Below are 17,499 nucleotides of genomic sequence, written 5' to 3'. Positions count from 1 at the left end.
AAGACTGACGAGGAGGGAACATTACGAAATTCATTCTATGAGGCCATTACCTAGAAGAAAACAGGTGAAACATTCTTTGATAAATCATAGCAGTATTTTCTTAGATCAATCTCCCAAGGCAAAAGAAATAAAAGCAAAGATAAACAAATGTAACATAATCAAATTTAAAAGCTTTTGCACAGTGTAGGAAATCAACAACTAAAAGGCAACCCACTGAATGGGAGAAAACATTTGCAAATGTTGTGTCATATAAGGGATTAATTTCCAAAACATACAAAGAACTCATACAACTCAGTTAAAAAAAAAATAACCCAATCAAAAATTAGCAGAAGACCTAAATAGACATTTCTCCAAAAAGACATACAAATGGCCAACAGGCATATGAAAAGATGCTCAAAACTGCTAATTTATTAGGGAAGTGCAAATGAAAACTACAATGAGATATCACTTAAACTGGTCAGAATGGCCATCATCAAAAAGTTTACAAATAATAAATGCTAGAGAGGGTGTGGAGAAAAGGGTAAACTGTTGGTGGGAAAGTAAATTGGTATAGCTGCTATGGAAAACAGTATGAAGATTCCTCAAAAAACTAAGAATAGAACTACCATATGATCCAACAATTCCACTCCTGGGTAGTGTATCCAGAAAAGATGAAAACTCTAGTTGAAAAAGGTACATGCACCCCTGTGTTCATAGTAGCACTATTTATAATAGCCAAGACATGAAGCAGCTTAAGTGTCCATCAACAGATAAATAGATAAGGAAGATGAGAAAGGATAGACATTTTCATAGGTGAAAGGGATTGACCTTTGATTTAAAAAGAGACCTCTTCATCATAGAGAAGGGAAAGAATAGACTATGAGTATGACTATAGGTTCCTCTGCCTTTTCTAAATCCAGCTTGTATATCTGAAGTTCTCAGTTCACATACTGATAAAGCCCAGCTTGAAGGATTTTGAGCATTACCTTGCTAGCATGTGAAATGAGTGCAATTGTATGCTAGTTTGGACAGTCTTTGAGGGATCAAATTGCCAGCATTCACTGGATCATAGAGAAAGCAAAGGAATTCCAAAAATACATCTACTCTGCTTCATTGACTATACTAAAGCCTTTGACTGTGTGGATCACAAAAAATAATGAAAAATTCTTAAAGAGGTGGGAATACCAGACCATCTTACCTGTCTCCTGAGAAACCTGTATAGGACAGAAAGCAACAGTTAGAACCTTACATGGAACAACTGTCCAAAATTGGGAAAGAAGTACGTCAAGGTTGTATATTGTCACCCTGCTTATTTAACTTATATACAGAGTACATCATGTGAACTGTCAGGCTGGTTGACTCATAAGCTGGAATCAAGATTGCTAGAAGAAATATCAACAACCTCAGATATGCAGGTGTTACCACCCTAGTGACAGAAAGCGAAGAACTAAAAAGCCTCTTGATGAGGGTGAAAGATGAGAGTGAAAAAGCTGGGTTAAAATTCAACATTCAACAAACTTAAGATCATGGCATCCAGTCCCATCACTTCATGGCAAACAGATGGGGAAAAAGTGGAAACAGTGACAGATTTTATTATCCTGGGCTCCAGAATCACTGTGGATGGTGTCTGCAGCCATGAAATTGAAAGACACTTACTCCTTGGAAGAAAAGCAGTGACATCACTTTGCCGACAAAGGTCCATATAGTCAAAGCTGTGGATCTCCCAGTAGTCATGTATACATGTGAGAATTGGACCATAAAGAAGGCTGCACGCTGAAGAATTGATGCTATGGTGCTGGAGAAGACTTTTGAGAGTCCCTTGGACTACAAGATCAAACCAGTCAATCCGAAAGGAAATCAACCCGTAATATTCATTGGAAGCACTGATGCTGAAGTTGAAGCTCCAATGCTTTGGCCACCTGAATGAGAAGAGCTGATTCATTGGAAAAGACTCTGATGCTGGGAAAGATTGAAGGCAGGAAGAGAAGGGGGCGACAGAGGATGAGATGGCTGGATGGCATCACCAACTTAATGGACTTGAGTTTGAGTGAACTCTGGGAGATAGTGAAGGACAGGGAAGTCTATGGTGCTGCAGTTCATGGGGTCGCAAAGAGTCAGTTACGACTGAGTGACTGAACAACAAATCAGAACAATGGCTACAGGTAGGTTTATAGTTTTGATGGCAGGAAATAGAGAAAGTTATTGTTTCAGTACTTCTATTTTCTGTAATGTGCAAGGCAAGATCATTTACTGAGCAGGAACAGGAAGGTTTCTAACATTTCACTTTTGAAGGACCCTGAGATTTTTAGGGCCATTTTATGCATTTATATTTAATGATCACTTTATTTTGTTTCTTCCTGCTTCTGTAAACTCTTTGGAACAGCTAGAGTAGAAACACAGTTCATTCCATGGAATTCTAGATATACTTTCAACAAAAAATAAATTTAATATCTTAATAGAATATTTTCTCAACACTGTATAGATAAAGATATATGGTATAAAGATATATGATATAAAGATATATATATATGGTGTGTATAACTAGGGACCTATAATAATAATAAACTACCAGTCTATAATAAATTGGCAGTCAGTCAAAAGTATCTGTAAGTGTATTATTCCATTAATGGGGCTTATTTTTACTGTGATTTGTAGAAAAGATTTTTATGCTTTCTGGTACCCATATCATTATCTCATTTAATTTTCACAACTCCCCTGTGAGGAGTGGATATTACTGTTCCCACTTTATATCTGAGAAACCAGGCTTTAAATAATTCAAATCCAACCTAGTTAACCAGGACTAGCAGTGCTTTCCTCTGTATTTTAAAGGCTGGAATTACTTAACTTTTGTATTACATTATTAGATTTTCTTTTGTTTTGCCAAGTTACAAAATGTGATGGCTTTATGTATATTGTTAATACAAATAATATACACTCTGTATAAAATTATTAGAGTATTTTACATAGAATAGATTTTTGTTCAGTCTTTAATAGTTAAAATTGCCCATTTTTTAAAAAAATTATCTAATTTATTTTCACATAATAAAACTTACATTTTATATATTAGTAATCTATGAATTTAATATATGTATTTTGTATTTTTTGATGAAATTAATATTTTAGAGACTGATGAGTGAGATTAGGAAGAAGATTTAAGGTTAGAGAAGCAAACTTTGGCTAGATAATATAACAGAAATGGTGGAATACAAAAGCAAGAAATTTTTTTTTCCTTTTTAGCCACACCACATGGTTTGCGGGATCTTAGTTCCCCAACCAGGGATTGAACCCGGGCCACAGCAGTGAAAACATTGCTTCCTAACCACTGGACTGCCAGGGAATTCCCAAGAAATATTCTTAGTGGTGATTTAATTGTAGACTGTCAGGAACAAATGGACCTAAAGTATTCAGTACAGCATGGATACATGCTTTGCTATTTTACACTGCAGTTATGTCAAGGAACTGTTAAGTAATAACCAGCATTGTTGTCAGTGGACCAATAAATGTCAACATCTAGGGGAGGGAGGTGGGAGGGGGGTTCAGGATGGGGAACACATGTAAACCCATGGCTTATTCATGTCAATGTATGGCAAAAACCACTACAATATTGTAAAGTAATTAGCCCCCAACTAAAATAAATAAATTTTAAAAAATAAATAAATGTCAACATCTAAAAGAGGAAGAAATTGAGGCTGGTGTCCATAAGAAGATAGGTTAGATATGCAAGAAATGACTACCCTTTTAATTAAAACTTTTCAATATTCATGTGCTATGGATGGTAATAGCTTTCATAAAAACTCTCCTAGAATTTACCTTTCCTAAAGTGTCATTTGGAGAAAAATTATTGATAAGATTATAGTTCCTTCCCAACAAACAGCCAATCTAATATACGACCTACATAGAATAAATTGTAAAACTTATTTATTGTATAATATGTTGAAATGCATTGTGATAAGTATTAAACAAAATGGTCAAACTTGTTCAGTGGAAAATTAAGGTTTTACTCTTAAATTATCCTAGAACAAGGTAGACCCTAACTGGGTATTAAAAATATGTTGGGTCAAGCTTGAAATGTGTTAGTAGAGATAAGTAAGTAAACAGACAATGATAATTCAGTGTATGAAGTGCTGTAATAGTGTTAAGTCCAGAATTCTATGGAATCACAGACAAGGAGGACCTAATACCAGAGTAAGGTGGGATCATTACTATCCATAATATGAATCCTCAAGCACTTAGCATAGTGCTGAGCATATGGCAGGCAGTCAATATTTGATAAATTGGAACATACCTGATTTTTTAAAAAATGATCCTGGACTTAATTTTTGTTTAAAATAGTATCTTTAAACTTTATACCGAAATGTTTTTCTTTATAAATACTTTTCATGTTGCTGTAATCATTTCAGTGACCTTAAAAACTGATCACTGTCTACAGCTGATTCTTGAATGTAACTGCTACTAGACAATAGGAAAGACTTTGTAGTCTAGGAAGAGCCGTGTCTCACAGTGCTGGACACATAGTAAATGTTCAAGAGTGACTACTTAGGTTTTTTTTTTTTAAAGCTTCAGAATTTATTCTTATTATTAATTATTAAAATTGTGTATAAGTGAAAACTTGAAAAGTACGATTCTTGTGCAATTATAAACACTATATTAACCAGTGGGAACTCTAAGTAATTGAAAGTCTTGTCCTTGGCAAATCTGAAGAAAAAATTGCTTACAAGCATTATACTATGGACCCTTTATATATTGGAATTAGAACTGATGCATATGAACAGTTAGAGATCAATGCTAAATTCTATGATAATGACTATAAATGCATTATGAATACATTGATTCAATAAATATTAGACTCCAGCATTATGATAAAGCCTACAGTAGGCCAAGAGATAGATTATATAGTCTGGAGAACAAGGAGGAAAACATAATCATTGTATAGTATGGTTTAGTGCTACAATAAAAAATGTACAAAGTACCATTGGTGTATAAATTAAGAGCAGCAAATGGTGCAGAGAGGGAAAAATTGATATGGATTGGATTAGTGATATAGGCTTAATTTTTTTTAGAAATAGGCAATATTATGTAATTTTATTGTACTATGTCTTGTTATTGATGTATTTTTTAGGGACTTATTGTCTAGTATTTTTCTGTTTTGTGAAAGGAGATTAAAAAACCCCAAGGGGTTGTTTGTAAGTTGTGAATTAGTTGAGATTCCAAGAACTCCTAATTCTCATTATACTATGGTGTAGCAATTATAAACTATATTCAAAGCCAAGTGGATATAACTCAAGTGAGCAAGTAAGTTATCTACTTGGTCTACTATTTATTATGTCATGCAGTAGGATGACATAACAGGAAATTAGTAGGAATAATTATATTTTAAACAGATTATAGAATTTCTTTTAAATTATAAATTTTTTTAAACTAGTTTTAATCAACTTAACAGTCCTTTTTCTTATTTCTTATTAAGGGTCTTCTGTATTTGTTGGTAACAGACCAAGGATTTCTCACTGAAGAAAAAGTTGTTTGGGAAAGCCTACACAATGTTGATGGTGATGGAAATTTCTGTGACTCAGAATTTCATCTGCGGCCTCCTTCAGATCCTGAAACTGTATACAGAGGACAACAAGATCAGATAGATCAGGTAAATACGTTGTTTTATCTTCATATTGTTTTGTTGATAAATGCTCATTCCTTTCAAATATGAATTTGAAAGTTATCCAGAATTTTGAACTAAAGATTTGTTAATTAACATATCAATACTTGTGAAATTCTGATACTTCCTAAATAGGTAAATGATTATTCTACATTAATTTTACACTTTGGTTCAGAAGGCCTGATTATATTGAACTGTGAAGGTCATGGTAAAGAGTTTGAATTTTACTCTAATTGTAGGAAGGAAGATATACCAGGTATTAAACATGGAAGTGACAATGATCTACTTTACCTTTTTTTTAAGTGAGGTAACATTAGTTTATAACATTATATGTTTCATATGTACAGCAGTATAATTCTACTTCTGTAAAAAAATAGGGAATGCTTCACAAATTTGCATGTCATCCTCACACAGGGGCCATGTTAATCTTCTCTGTGTCATTCCAATTTTAGTATATATGCTCCCGAAGGAAGCACTACTTTACCTTTTTAAAAACCTGCTATGTGGCAAATGCATAGGAAGGACACTGGTGTAAGCAAACTAGCAATTTGCTTAGCCTTAGTGGTAGAGTTGAAGAGATGAGTACATATTTGAGATCTATTTTGGTTAGTCAGAAAAAAGTAGAACAGAGAGAGTCTTCAAGATTGCATGCACTGGGTAAAGAGTAGGGGCTATTCTAAGCCTTAGAGTCCAAGGTAAGGAGGAACAGACACTTTTACAGCAGGAGCTGCATTGCTGGTAGAATTCTTATTTAGAAATGAGATAGATGAAATTTTTGCTTGTTGGCAGGTAGGCTTAGAGCCACAATTGTGTTTATTACTAGAAGTCTAACAGTGATGTGACATTTTCTTTAACTGAGGCAGAAATATGGTTATGTTAAACAGTTGGCACATGTTTTGCTGATAACAATTTTAAGTGCATAAAGACTGTTCATTTAGCCAGTATTCATTGAGCAGTTGTATTGAACACTGTAACTAGGTCCTGGGGACTCAAAGATAAATCGTTCTGTCCTGTTCTCAGAGATTCGGCAGTCAGTTGGGGAGGCAGGTATTTTATCAACTAATATGTAAGTTCTGTAATGGCAGTTTGACTAGCAAGCCCTGAATGGACAAAAGAATATTTGATTCAAACAAATGCTAATCTTTCTAGGACTCTCAACTTTGCTTTGACAAACAGCCATAGTAATCCATACTCATTTTCCCCCAGAAGGTATTCAGGGGCATTGTTTTTAAATGTTATTTAAGAGAAATATACGAGATTTTTAAATCACTGTATATAAAAAATATTGGCACAGAGGGATTGTAGTAAAGCAGTAGATTGCCACAGTAATCTAGTCGTAAGATCTCGAGAATATACGTATTATATTGTTTGCAAAGTAACAAAGAAGGGGGTCTTTGCTGGCGGACCAGTGGCTAATATTTCACGGTCCCAAAGCAGGGGGCCCAGGTTCAATCCCTGCTTAGGGGACTAGATCCCACACATGCTGCTACTAAGAGTTCACATGCCACAACTGCAAAATGATCCCGCATGTCAGATCGACGATCCCATGTGCATCAACTAAAGATCTCCCTTGCCACAACTAGGACCCAATGCAGCCAAATAAGTGAATAAATAAAAGTAAATATTTTTTTAAAGTATCAAAGACTTGGCAAAGAGTGGAATTTGAAGAATCGAGGAGAAAAATTTGAAGGACAATTTCTTGATGTCTATAAGATGATCATGCTAGATAGTACAAGGTGTTCACAGGCAACAACCTTTTACATATCTTCTGTGATTATTTATAATTCTCTTACTTTGAGAGTGTGCTGGGGGAGGTGCACAGAATAGTCAAGTTTCATTCAGCACTAATTCGTAATAAAAGTGGATGTTAAGTTAGATGTATAACTTTTGACCAAAGATGCACTTTATCTCATAGGAAATAATCTGAGTGTGTGTGTAGAAGGAAGAAGAGCATGATTAAGTAATTGAATATGGTTGATTGATGGACAGCTACATTGGCTTTAAAAATTGTTTTTGGAAGACTGTTTAAAAATTTGGGTCTGTGTTTACGATTTTTTTTAAAACAGAAGACTTTTATGACATTAAATAGAAAAGAAAACAGATTATGATAGTTTCAGGAGTTGGAAGATGTGTTTGAATCTGTATGTGAATATAGAAAAAACCAAGATGAATTATATTAATTGTTAACAGTAGTTGACTCTGTTATGATGATATGGTAATCTTAACTTTCTTATTTATGCTTTTTTATTTTGTATCAATTTTCTATAGACATGTGCTTCTCTCTTTTATAAACTTTCTTGAATGCCTTATATACTGCTTCTAGAAAGAATTTTGAATGACTTTTTAAAATGTTGATAACAATGGCAGTATTGCTGAAATAATACTATTTCCCAAACAGAAATAGTAAACTTTTATTTTTATATTTAACATCTAGTATGTTTTTAAAAAGCCATTTTCATAGATTTGTAGATATAATCTGTGTATTTATACACATTAGTTCTTGGGTAAAATCTCACAGCTAAAGATGGTTATCATTTCATTTCTTAGGACTATCTTATGGCTTTATCTTTACAACAAGAACAGCAGAGCCAAGAGATCAATTGGGAACAGATACCCGAAGGAATCAGTGATTTGGAACTAGCAAAGAAACTCCAAGAAGAAGAGGATCGGCGAGCTTCTCAATATTACCAGGAACAGGAGCAAGCTGCAGCAGCTGCTGCTTCTGCTTCTGCTTCTGCTTCTGCTTCTGCTTCTACACAGGCCCCGGTAAAGACTAGTGTTCTGACTCTTAAATATAAGGATCATTTTAGCAATAAAGAAATGTGTGCTGAGATTAAAACTTTTAAGTTAGGTATTGACTCTGTTAGCATTTTAGCATCCATGGGTTTTATGACACAGTCCTAAGTTTGTGATTATCTTAATATATTTCTAATTTAGTTAAATTTGTTTTTTCTGAGGTTTTGATGGCAAGATTTTCTAAATTAAATTCTTAATAGCTTCATACAATATAAACCAATTTGAATAAATCTTTCCTATCAATTAGAAGGCAGTATGAGGTACTGCTGGAAAGAATGTGGACTTTGGAGCCAGATAAATGTGGATTTGCATTTTCTGCCTCTGTCTCCCCTTACTAGGTACACCATGGACAAAGTCCTCTACCTCTCTTAGCCTCATTTTCCATATTTGTAAAGTAGAAGATAATACTTAACTCTTAGGTTTGTGGTTAAGAGCAAATAATGTTAGCACTTAATCCAGTGTCTAACATGTGCTGAGTATTCAACAAAGGTTATTAGCACTTCACTTTTCCCTTTTCCCAGTTAAATGTTGTAAGCACTGGAAATGTGACTAGGGTGTTTCTATTAGTTAAATCTCATTAAATGAAAAAAATGTTCCCCTTCTTTTATGTTTAACTGTACCATGCTACAACTGTTCCTTTGATTTAGGTGTACTAGGAAGCATGATGTCTTTTAAGTTATGATGAAACTTTAAATATAGAGGTCTCTATTAACATAGGTATAACATTTCTATTTCTAGCTCAAATATTGATTACTCCAACCTTAAAAGTTAAAGCCTACCATCTATGGTTAGCTTTTCACTGAAGTTCTCTCATTTCACAGAATACACATTTCACACCAAGGTCTCAGGTTCTTTTTCCCTCTGTTTAAAATCTGTTTGTTATAGTATGTGTAATAAAATCTTGGAGAACTACTATAGTTTGCCAAAAAAGTGTCACTTTCTTTAACTTTCCCAAACTTTTAACATAAATTGTCTTGAATTTGAGTCTTCAGGCAATATAATGCTACATGTTATTTATTGTTTATTTACTTACAATAATGGATACATTAATTATATCTATTCTGAATGCTAGAGGCAGTTACACAGATACCATATAACATTAAAAATTTATGTACCAATAGCCTTTTTTCCATTAATGATTCATTTCACTCTCATGGTTTTTCTTTCTAGGTAACTCTACTTAAGCATCTTAGAAAAATTATGATAATTTCTTCCTGTTTATTTTCCTTAAAGCAAAGCCAGCCAGCACAAGCCTCTCCGTCAAGTGGCAGACAATCTGGAAACAGTGAACGTAAACGAAAGGAACCACGAGAAAAAGATAAAGAAAAGGAAAAGGAGAAAAATAGCTGTGTCATTTTGTAACAAGTGTGGATTCTGTTGGAGCCATCTGTATGTCTTCAGAAACAACCATAGGAGGAAAGGAAGAAAAACCGATAAATACCGTCTGTGCCTGATTTCCCAATGGATTTTGTTCACGTTTATCAGGGGAAAGGTTGTTACTTAATTACAATCAGACTTTTTAAAATCACACAGTACACTCTTTATGAGCTGGAGTTTCATGTTATGAGTTGGAAATGCTGTGTTGTCATTCATGAAAAATAATGCACTTGTAGACAAATAAGTAAATAACAGCAAATTTTGTGTCATAGTGACATGCATAACTCATATCAGTTAGTAAGCTATTTCATCTTCTGTTCTAACAATGAATAGAGATAATTGATTTTGTCTGATTCCTTCCTCAAATCTAAATATTAGCACAATAGTTTCTGAAATTAATTTTTACAATGTTAAAGTATGATCTGATCCATGAGAAACCAGGGGTTTAATATAGATTTAAAAAGAAAAAAAAAGACAAAAATAATAAGAATAAATAACCCTCAGTTGTATATTGGACTAGTTCAGCCCTTGAACAGCTTTACCTTTCTTTAGGAATGTACATTTTAGATATACCTTGAGAAACTGATAATGGAACTTGGATTTAATTTAGATAGAAAAAAATAAAGATTTGTATTTCTTTTCCAGTAACAAAATTACATAACACTAATACTCATCAAAATCAGATCTTAATAACTTTGTAGTGTTGTAAAATTTTGAGGAGTTTTAAAATCTTTAATATAGTTTACTTGGACCACAGTTACTATTTATTCAGTGTGACAAGTGAGTATAAAGAGGAAACCACAGTGGATGCTAGCCCTTGTAAATATAGGGATGTACAAAAAGAGATAGTTCAGTGTCTACCTTTTTCTATAATTACCTTGAACCTTAAAATTTAAATCATGTTTATTTTGTAGAAAATTAAGTATACTTATTAAAATCAACAAAAAAGCACATTTCTGAAAGGATGTTAGACAGAGATAATCTCTGAGTCTAGTGGAAAAGCGTTATTAAAACTCTGTTTGAAGATAGATAAGAATTTGGAGGAATTTATGTAGAAACAATCAGATTTTTCTAACTTATAAGAACCAAATAACCTATAACATCTTATAGTGTTTCTAGGATTCAGAAAGAATATTTATTGAACTTTATTATGAGGCAACACATATTTTCCTGTATTTCTATAGTTTGGAAAACTATCCTTGATAGTCCTTTTTATATGCTTTATATTTAAAAGTTTGTTTTAGTCATTTTTGAAAAGACTGTTGCTGCTGTAAGTAGTTACGTGATTTACATTCTAAGCCTCAGTAAATTTGTCTGTTCAAGAGCATCTTAATTTAACCTGAGCATCCACTTAGAAAATGCTTTTTGTGGTCTGGGGGGACAAAAGACTACAAAAAAAAAATGTAGTCTTGATTTCTTAAGCTATGTCCTTAACATTCTCTGTGATCCAAGACCAGTTGTAGGATAAATCTATATGTAAAAAGTAAAGTCTTATTTATGGATGAAGTTATTCTAAGGGAAATATTCAGGGTCAAGCTGTATCTTTTATGTCCGCCTGTATCGCATGTCTCTTTATGTTATACCATTTGTTATTATTCCTTCAAATTTCACATGCTAGCATGATAAGTCATCAGAGAACCTGTTTGGTTTATAAAACTTTCATACAAAATATTTGGTGAGCCTCTTGACCATAACCCAGAATATGCATATATTGCTCAAGTAATCAGACATAAGATGTACTACACAGTTCTCTATTAGCTCAAACAAGTTGATTTTTAGGCCAAGTTTATTCTTGATATCACTCTGTCGATTGAAGGAGGAAACTCAAACCTCACGGTTTGTTTTTCCCAGAACAGATAGTAGTGTCAGTGCATTATATTTTATTAAGAAACAAAACAATAAATCCTGAGAAATTTTTAAAAACGTATTTGAGGCATACTTTTCCATAAGTATATTCTTAACTATTCATTGCCCTTGAAAAACATATGTGTAGAAGTTATTCCTCTCTTAGTTGTTACTCTCTTCTTAATTTATTCCAAAGACAACACTGCCATTCTGCATTCCATTGAAGGAAAAAAAATTTACTCAAAACCAGCAGTGCTGCTATCAGATAAGTAAATGTCAGTGTATAAGAAGTAAGAAATGTAATGTTTTTGTTAATTCAGCCTTTTTCTATGTAATATTTCCCAGTTGGGCTTTCTTACATTCCTAGAATTCAGTTTGGTATACCAAGAGTAATAATGATAAAATGTTTACTTTGAATACTGTGGGGGAAAAATTAAATGTTTAATTCTGTTAAAAAAATTTCTTAGAGATCTGGTTTTGCATCCTTGAAAGTAAAAAAGAATTTAGAGCGATTATGTTTTTATTTTGCTCAAGTCAACAAATCACATATTCAGACATTTCATTGTTGATTTGGGTATATTGGAATTTGATAGTGGTGTATTAGTCTTTCCTTCACAGTATTTTGTAATGCTTGAAAATTGTTACATGTATAAGAGTAGCAGAAATTAGAACTTAAACATTTTTGTTTTTAAGATTTATAGGCTAGATTAGAGGCACATTTGCATCAACCAGTCACCATTAGAGCTAGCAAAAGAGGCAGATGAATGAATGGATACGGTCATTGAACTTTCTCGTACTTTCAAAGACTCTTCCTTAAGGTTAGTGACCAGTCTTTATTAACAGTATGAAAATTTTCTCATGCCAATCCCATTGAATCAACAGTGCTGTGATTTACAGTGTTATCAACACTTAAAAATTGTGTTTTGTGTGTGTATTTCTGAAGCAAGGATCTATGACTTCTGATAGATTCTCAAGGGAATCTGGGAACTTTCCTCAAATTTAAGAATCATCATTGTAAGCATACACACACCAAACTATTTGAGGCAGTTAAAACTGGCATTTGGCTGCTTCCTGTAAAATGCTAGTTCAATGTGCATAGGTAAAGTAACTTATTTCATGTTTCAAGGTTTCCAGTAAGTAGTTGAATGGGACATAGATTTAAGTATTAGAATTAGGCTTTGGAATATATTTTCTGTCTCACATCTCTAGTATTTGACTACTTATCCCACATTATGTTTTGCATTCTTCCCCATACTTCTTGATATTAGCTTAATTAACAAGCAGTTAACTATCAGATTGATTGAATCCAATATTAACCATTTTGTACTTTCACAAAACCTTAACATTTTGTTTTCAGTGAATAACCAGCTCAGTTCACTAAGAGACAAAACATCTTAAGAGGAAAGAGGACTAGAAGTCAAATATATATTTAAGAAGAGAACTATGTTAATGTTGGCCTTTCAAGCAGATACTTATAAAATTCTGCTGGACAAAAATCGAGGCAAGAATTTCTAGAGCTCTCCTAAAACAAATCATTTATTTTTAAAAAAAAGCAAATTGATAGCATTTCCTTTAACTTTGCTATTAAATAAAGTTATAGTAAAACATGATGGAAAGCTTATGGCTTTTACCTATCACAAAAGATTTGGACATACAACTTAAACCCTAATAATAAATTTACCAAAATTTGATAAAAATAAGATGGCATTAAAGATAGCATATAATTTGTATTTTAAGGAATGGGGAATGTGAAATTCTGAAGCATTTTTTCTGAAAACCTGGCTTTTATCCTGCCTTCAGCAAATTTACTGTGCCTCAGTTTACTCTAAGTATCTAAAGAGTGCTCGTTTTTAGTGCTTTGCACCTTCGAATATAGGGCATAGTATAAGCACAGGGTATTATTGAAATAATCATAAATATTACACATCCTTTGCTCTTGAATGTGTAGATTTTCTTCCCCAATGGCAATATTTCTAAAGCTAGTTTTTTTCTGAATGCTGTTAAAGTGTGGAGAGTTGTCTTGTGTTTGAGTATGGCATCATCTCTTCCCCAAGTGTGTGTTTGTTTTGTTTTGCTGCACTGCACAGTATGTGGGATCTTAATTCCCAAACCAGGGATCAAACCTGTGCCCCCTGCAGTAGAAGCACTGAATCTTAACCACTGGACACCAGGGAATTCTCTGTTCCACAAATGTAGAACTTTACAGTTGCTTTTATGTTCTGTAGGGCTACGGAATCAAAACCAAGAGTATTTGGGAGTATAAAAGCATTGAAAATCTATTTTTTCCAATATCTTTAATATATCTAAATATTTAGATTCTGTTCCTTCATGGAACAAAGTACAGTGGGATCAGATTACTGATACATATATGTAAACGTTTTTGCTGGATGAAATTCATTTAGATCTCTTATGTACTGTCCTTTTTAGGATTATTTAAATTATTTTTTTTAACTATAAAATGTTATTTGATAATATACAGTTAAAGTTCTATTAGAAAGTAACCAAAAATAGTAAAAGAACTAACTGGAATCAGAGTTCAGTTCTTAGGTCCTCTAGTTATTGAGAGTCATTTTTACAGATGTCTGACACTCTTGGGAAAACATGAAAAATTGTGGTTACTCTTCTGGAGTGACACTTTAAAATTATAATCAGGCTTCTTGAATAAAATATACTGCAATACAGAGATAATGGAGTCTAAAGGGACAAATTGCAGGACCCTGTTAATTTATTTTGAAGATTTATCTAAATTTTAACTCACGCATGTCTCTTTCTTAATCCCATTGTTTCTGCTGTTAGAAATTAGAGTTTAGTAAATTGTGATATGCATATATATATTTTACATGAAGGATTCTCATATCTAACTTCCCTTTTCTGATCTCAAAAAAAATTCAACTCACAAAAGTCTTCAACTGTTGCCTCAAGCTTAGCTTTATACTGTTGACCTGAGAAAGAGTGAGATTTAGACTTGTCTAGCTATAATACATTTTTTTACAGCATAGGACTGTCCCAGAAAATGTTAAAATACTATGGCAGAAACATAAAACCTAAGCTTCAAACCATTGTAGATTTAAAGATCAAAAAGTTGTAGTACTATGTTACAATGTCTCTACTTAGTCTGATATTAATTCTAAGAATTCCTTCAAGCTACTTAATAATTTGTCACGATTAACTTTAAAGACTTTGTATCTATCCTTACTGCAATATCCTGACAGGCAGAGGAACCTCCTAGATTAGATGGTAGACAAAGCAAAATTTTTCTGAAGGTGATCCTGGCTTCTTGTGTAGTTACAGCTTTAAATAAGAATTCAGGAAACTGAAATACCCATTTAAATTCTGAAATCAATGACCTGTCCAAATGAGCATTATAACTGAAATACCCTGCAGAGCAGTTCTAACTAATGAAATATGTTTTAAGACTAAGATTGGCACTTAATCTGTCCTATATGTCTCTCAATTTTATCTGTTTTTGTTGTTTTTTACAAGGTAGTTGAATGAAATAACCATTTTTTCCAGGGTATATGGGATATCCTAGAGCTTTACAGATTTTTTAAAGATGAGAATTTGAAAAGCTTCCAGTGGTTTTTGTTAAAATGCTGTTTTCTTAATAAAATGATAACTATTGTTTTCACAGATCCACACATCACAAGTAGGATAATATGATCGGAGATTGATGTGTGCTTGCTACCCAACAATCAGCAAAAGGGATAATCTTCACTTGTGAAACTTCGGAGGTACCCTGAAAGTAATTTCCTAAAGTTGGTGCATGTGTCTTTTTTCCTTGAATTGTGCAGAATAATTGGGATGTGGCACATATTTGGGGGCCTAGCAAGTGAAATAGTGTAACGACTACAGAGAAAGTGATCTTGAAATACAACAAGAAAAAAGGTTTTCTTCTTCTTCCACTTTATTGTCCAGCTCTTTGGGTCAGGAGGTTGCTGTGATAGATCTCTGTACCAGGCCAAGACTGGCCAACTGTAATAGAGTTCTCAAAAAGTTTTAATATATAGACTGTGTATGAGTGCCTATTTTTTTCTCCTTCTTTCCTTTACTATCTTAATGCCCTTTTTGCTTCTGAAATAATACATCTGTTTTGCTTTATGACCAGCTTGAATTCCAGTTGTAGAATAATAGCAGCCCTAGAGGTTGATAGAAAAGAGCATTGAAATACAGTTTTTGAATAAAAACACCTAAAAGCATCTCCCCAGCTTAGGGTTGAACTGAATTTTTAAGAAAATTATTGTTTTATATGCTAATTATGCTAAAACTATTTGAATTTAAAAACTAAGTCTTAAGTTTCAGAAGTTTCCCTTTTGGAGGATACTCCTATAAGGGGCATATTGAACAAAGATGAGAAAGTATACAATATTTCTGAAGGAATTATTCAGTATTATTCAACTTTTAATTTCATGTTTGTTATTGTACCAAAAGGATAGTGTCATTTTTGGATTAAAATGTTAGATTTTTGTTAATATACTTAATCTGTAACCAGTGGTAACACTATTAGTATTTTTTATTATAGATTATATTTTATTTCAATAAACTTTGATATTTAGACCCCAGAGTATTTCTGCTATGTATATTCATCTCATTAAGCTACTTCTTATAAACTTAAAATAAGTGGGAAAATGGGGAATTAACATTAATTCACATTTACCTAGGATTGACTCTTAACATACTTGGACCAAATCTTTTTTAAAAAAAAATTTTTTTTTTAATTTATCTTTCCCAATGTGTCTGTTTTTGTGCCAGTACCATACTGTGTTGATTACTATGGTTTTGTAGTATAGTTTGAAATCTGGACGGGTAATACCTCCACCTTTTTCTTTTTTCTCTGAATTGCTTTGGCTATTCAGGGTGTTTTGTGGTTCGACACAAATTTAGGATTGTTTTTCTATTTCTGTGAAGAGTGTCTTTGGCATATTGATGGGTAATGCATTGAATCTGTGAATGGCTCTGGGTAGTATGGCCACTTTAACAGTATTAATTCTTCCAATCTGTAAGCATGGGATATCATTTCATTTGTTTGTCTTCTTCAATATCTGTGAAGTTTTATAGTTTTCATTATACAGATATTTCACTTACTTGGTTAAATTTATTCCTAAGTATTTTACTGTTTTTGATGCTTTTTTAAATGAGATAAGTTCACTTCTTCAAATACTTCATTGATTTTGTATGTTGATGTTTAGCATAGCAAAGCAACCATGCTCATTACTATACACCAATGCTGCACTGTATATTGATTTATATATCCTGCCATTTTACTGAAATTATTGACTAATTCCAAGATTTTTGACTAATTCTTTGGGATTTTCTATATATAGGATCATATTATGATGATCCTATATGACATTTTAACTTCTTTCTTTCTGATTTGGATGCCTTTTATTTCTTTATCTTGACTAATTGTTCTAGCTAGGATTTCCAGAACTATATTGAATAGGTGTGATGAAACTGAGCATCCTTGTCTTATTCCTGATCTTTGGGAAACATTTTCACTTTCTCTCCATTCTGTATAATATTAGCTGTGGGTTTGTTGTATATGGCCTTTCTTATGTTGAGGCATGTGCCTGCTATATCCAGTATTAAGGGTTTTTATCATAAAATGATACTGCATTTTGTCAAATGCTTTTTCTGCATCTATTGAGATGAGCAGGTGATTTTTACCTTTCATTTTATTGGTGTGATGTATTACAGAGGTCCTGAATCTTTTTGGCACTAGGAACCAGTTTCATGGAATACAGTTTTTTCATGGTCCAGTGTGGGGGAGGATGGTTGCCAGATGATTAAAGCACATTACATTTATTGTGCACTTTATTTCTATTATTACATTGTGATATACAATGAAATAATTA

General features: G+C 32.9%; 1 protein-coding gene and 1 non-coding gene across 5 annotated transcripts in view; one reads left to right on the top strand and one right to left on the bottom strand.

Annotated features, from left to right (window-relative positions):
* MINDY2 (MINDY lysine 48 deubiquitinase 2) overlaps nucleotides 1–16,206 on the top strand; it is a 71,581-nt gene extending 55,375 nt beyond the window's left edge. The window contains exons 7-11 of one of the 4 annotated variants that reach the window (XR_014059445.1): nucleotides 5,444–5,617; nucleotides 8,177–8,395; nucleotides 9,659–9,917; nucleotides 12,341–12,465; nucleotides 15,279–16,206. Coding sequence is in view for 3 of the 4 variants with exons in the window: in XM_081510069.1 (XP_081366195.1) it covers nucleotides 5,444–5,617; nucleotides 8,177–8,395; nucleotides 9,659–9,787 (522 nt within the window). In the remaining variant the exon portion in view is untranslated. Of the gene's footprint in view, nucleotides 1–5,443; nucleotides 5,618–8,176; nucleotides 8,396–9,658; nucleotides 11,726–12,340; nucleotides 12,466–15,278 lie in introns of those variants that run through there. The other 3 variants (XM_081510070.1, XM_081510071.1, XM_081510069.1) reach the window with 3 other exon arrangements.
* Nucleotides 5,999–6,105, bottom strand: LOC145515902 (U6 spliceosomal RNA). Its single transcript, XR_014061111.1, has one exon. It is a non-coding gene; the product is annotated as a U6 spliceosomal RNA (small nuclear RNA).
* Nucleotides 16,207–17,499: the final 1,293 nt, after the last annotated feature.

The sequence above is a fragment of the Giraffa tippelskirchi genome, chromosome 7, assembly GCF_054371585.1.
Source record: "Giraffa tippelskirchi isolate mGirTip1 chromosome 7, T2T-mGirTip1v1.2.pri, whole genome shotgun sequence".
In the NCBI taxonomy this organism is placed as follows: Eukaryota; Metazoa; Chordata; class Mammalia; order Artiodactyla; family Giraffidae; genus Giraffa; species Giraffa tippelskirchi.
Note: the sequence above shows the minus strand (reverse complement) of the source record. Positions and strands in the feature narration are given on the sequence as shown.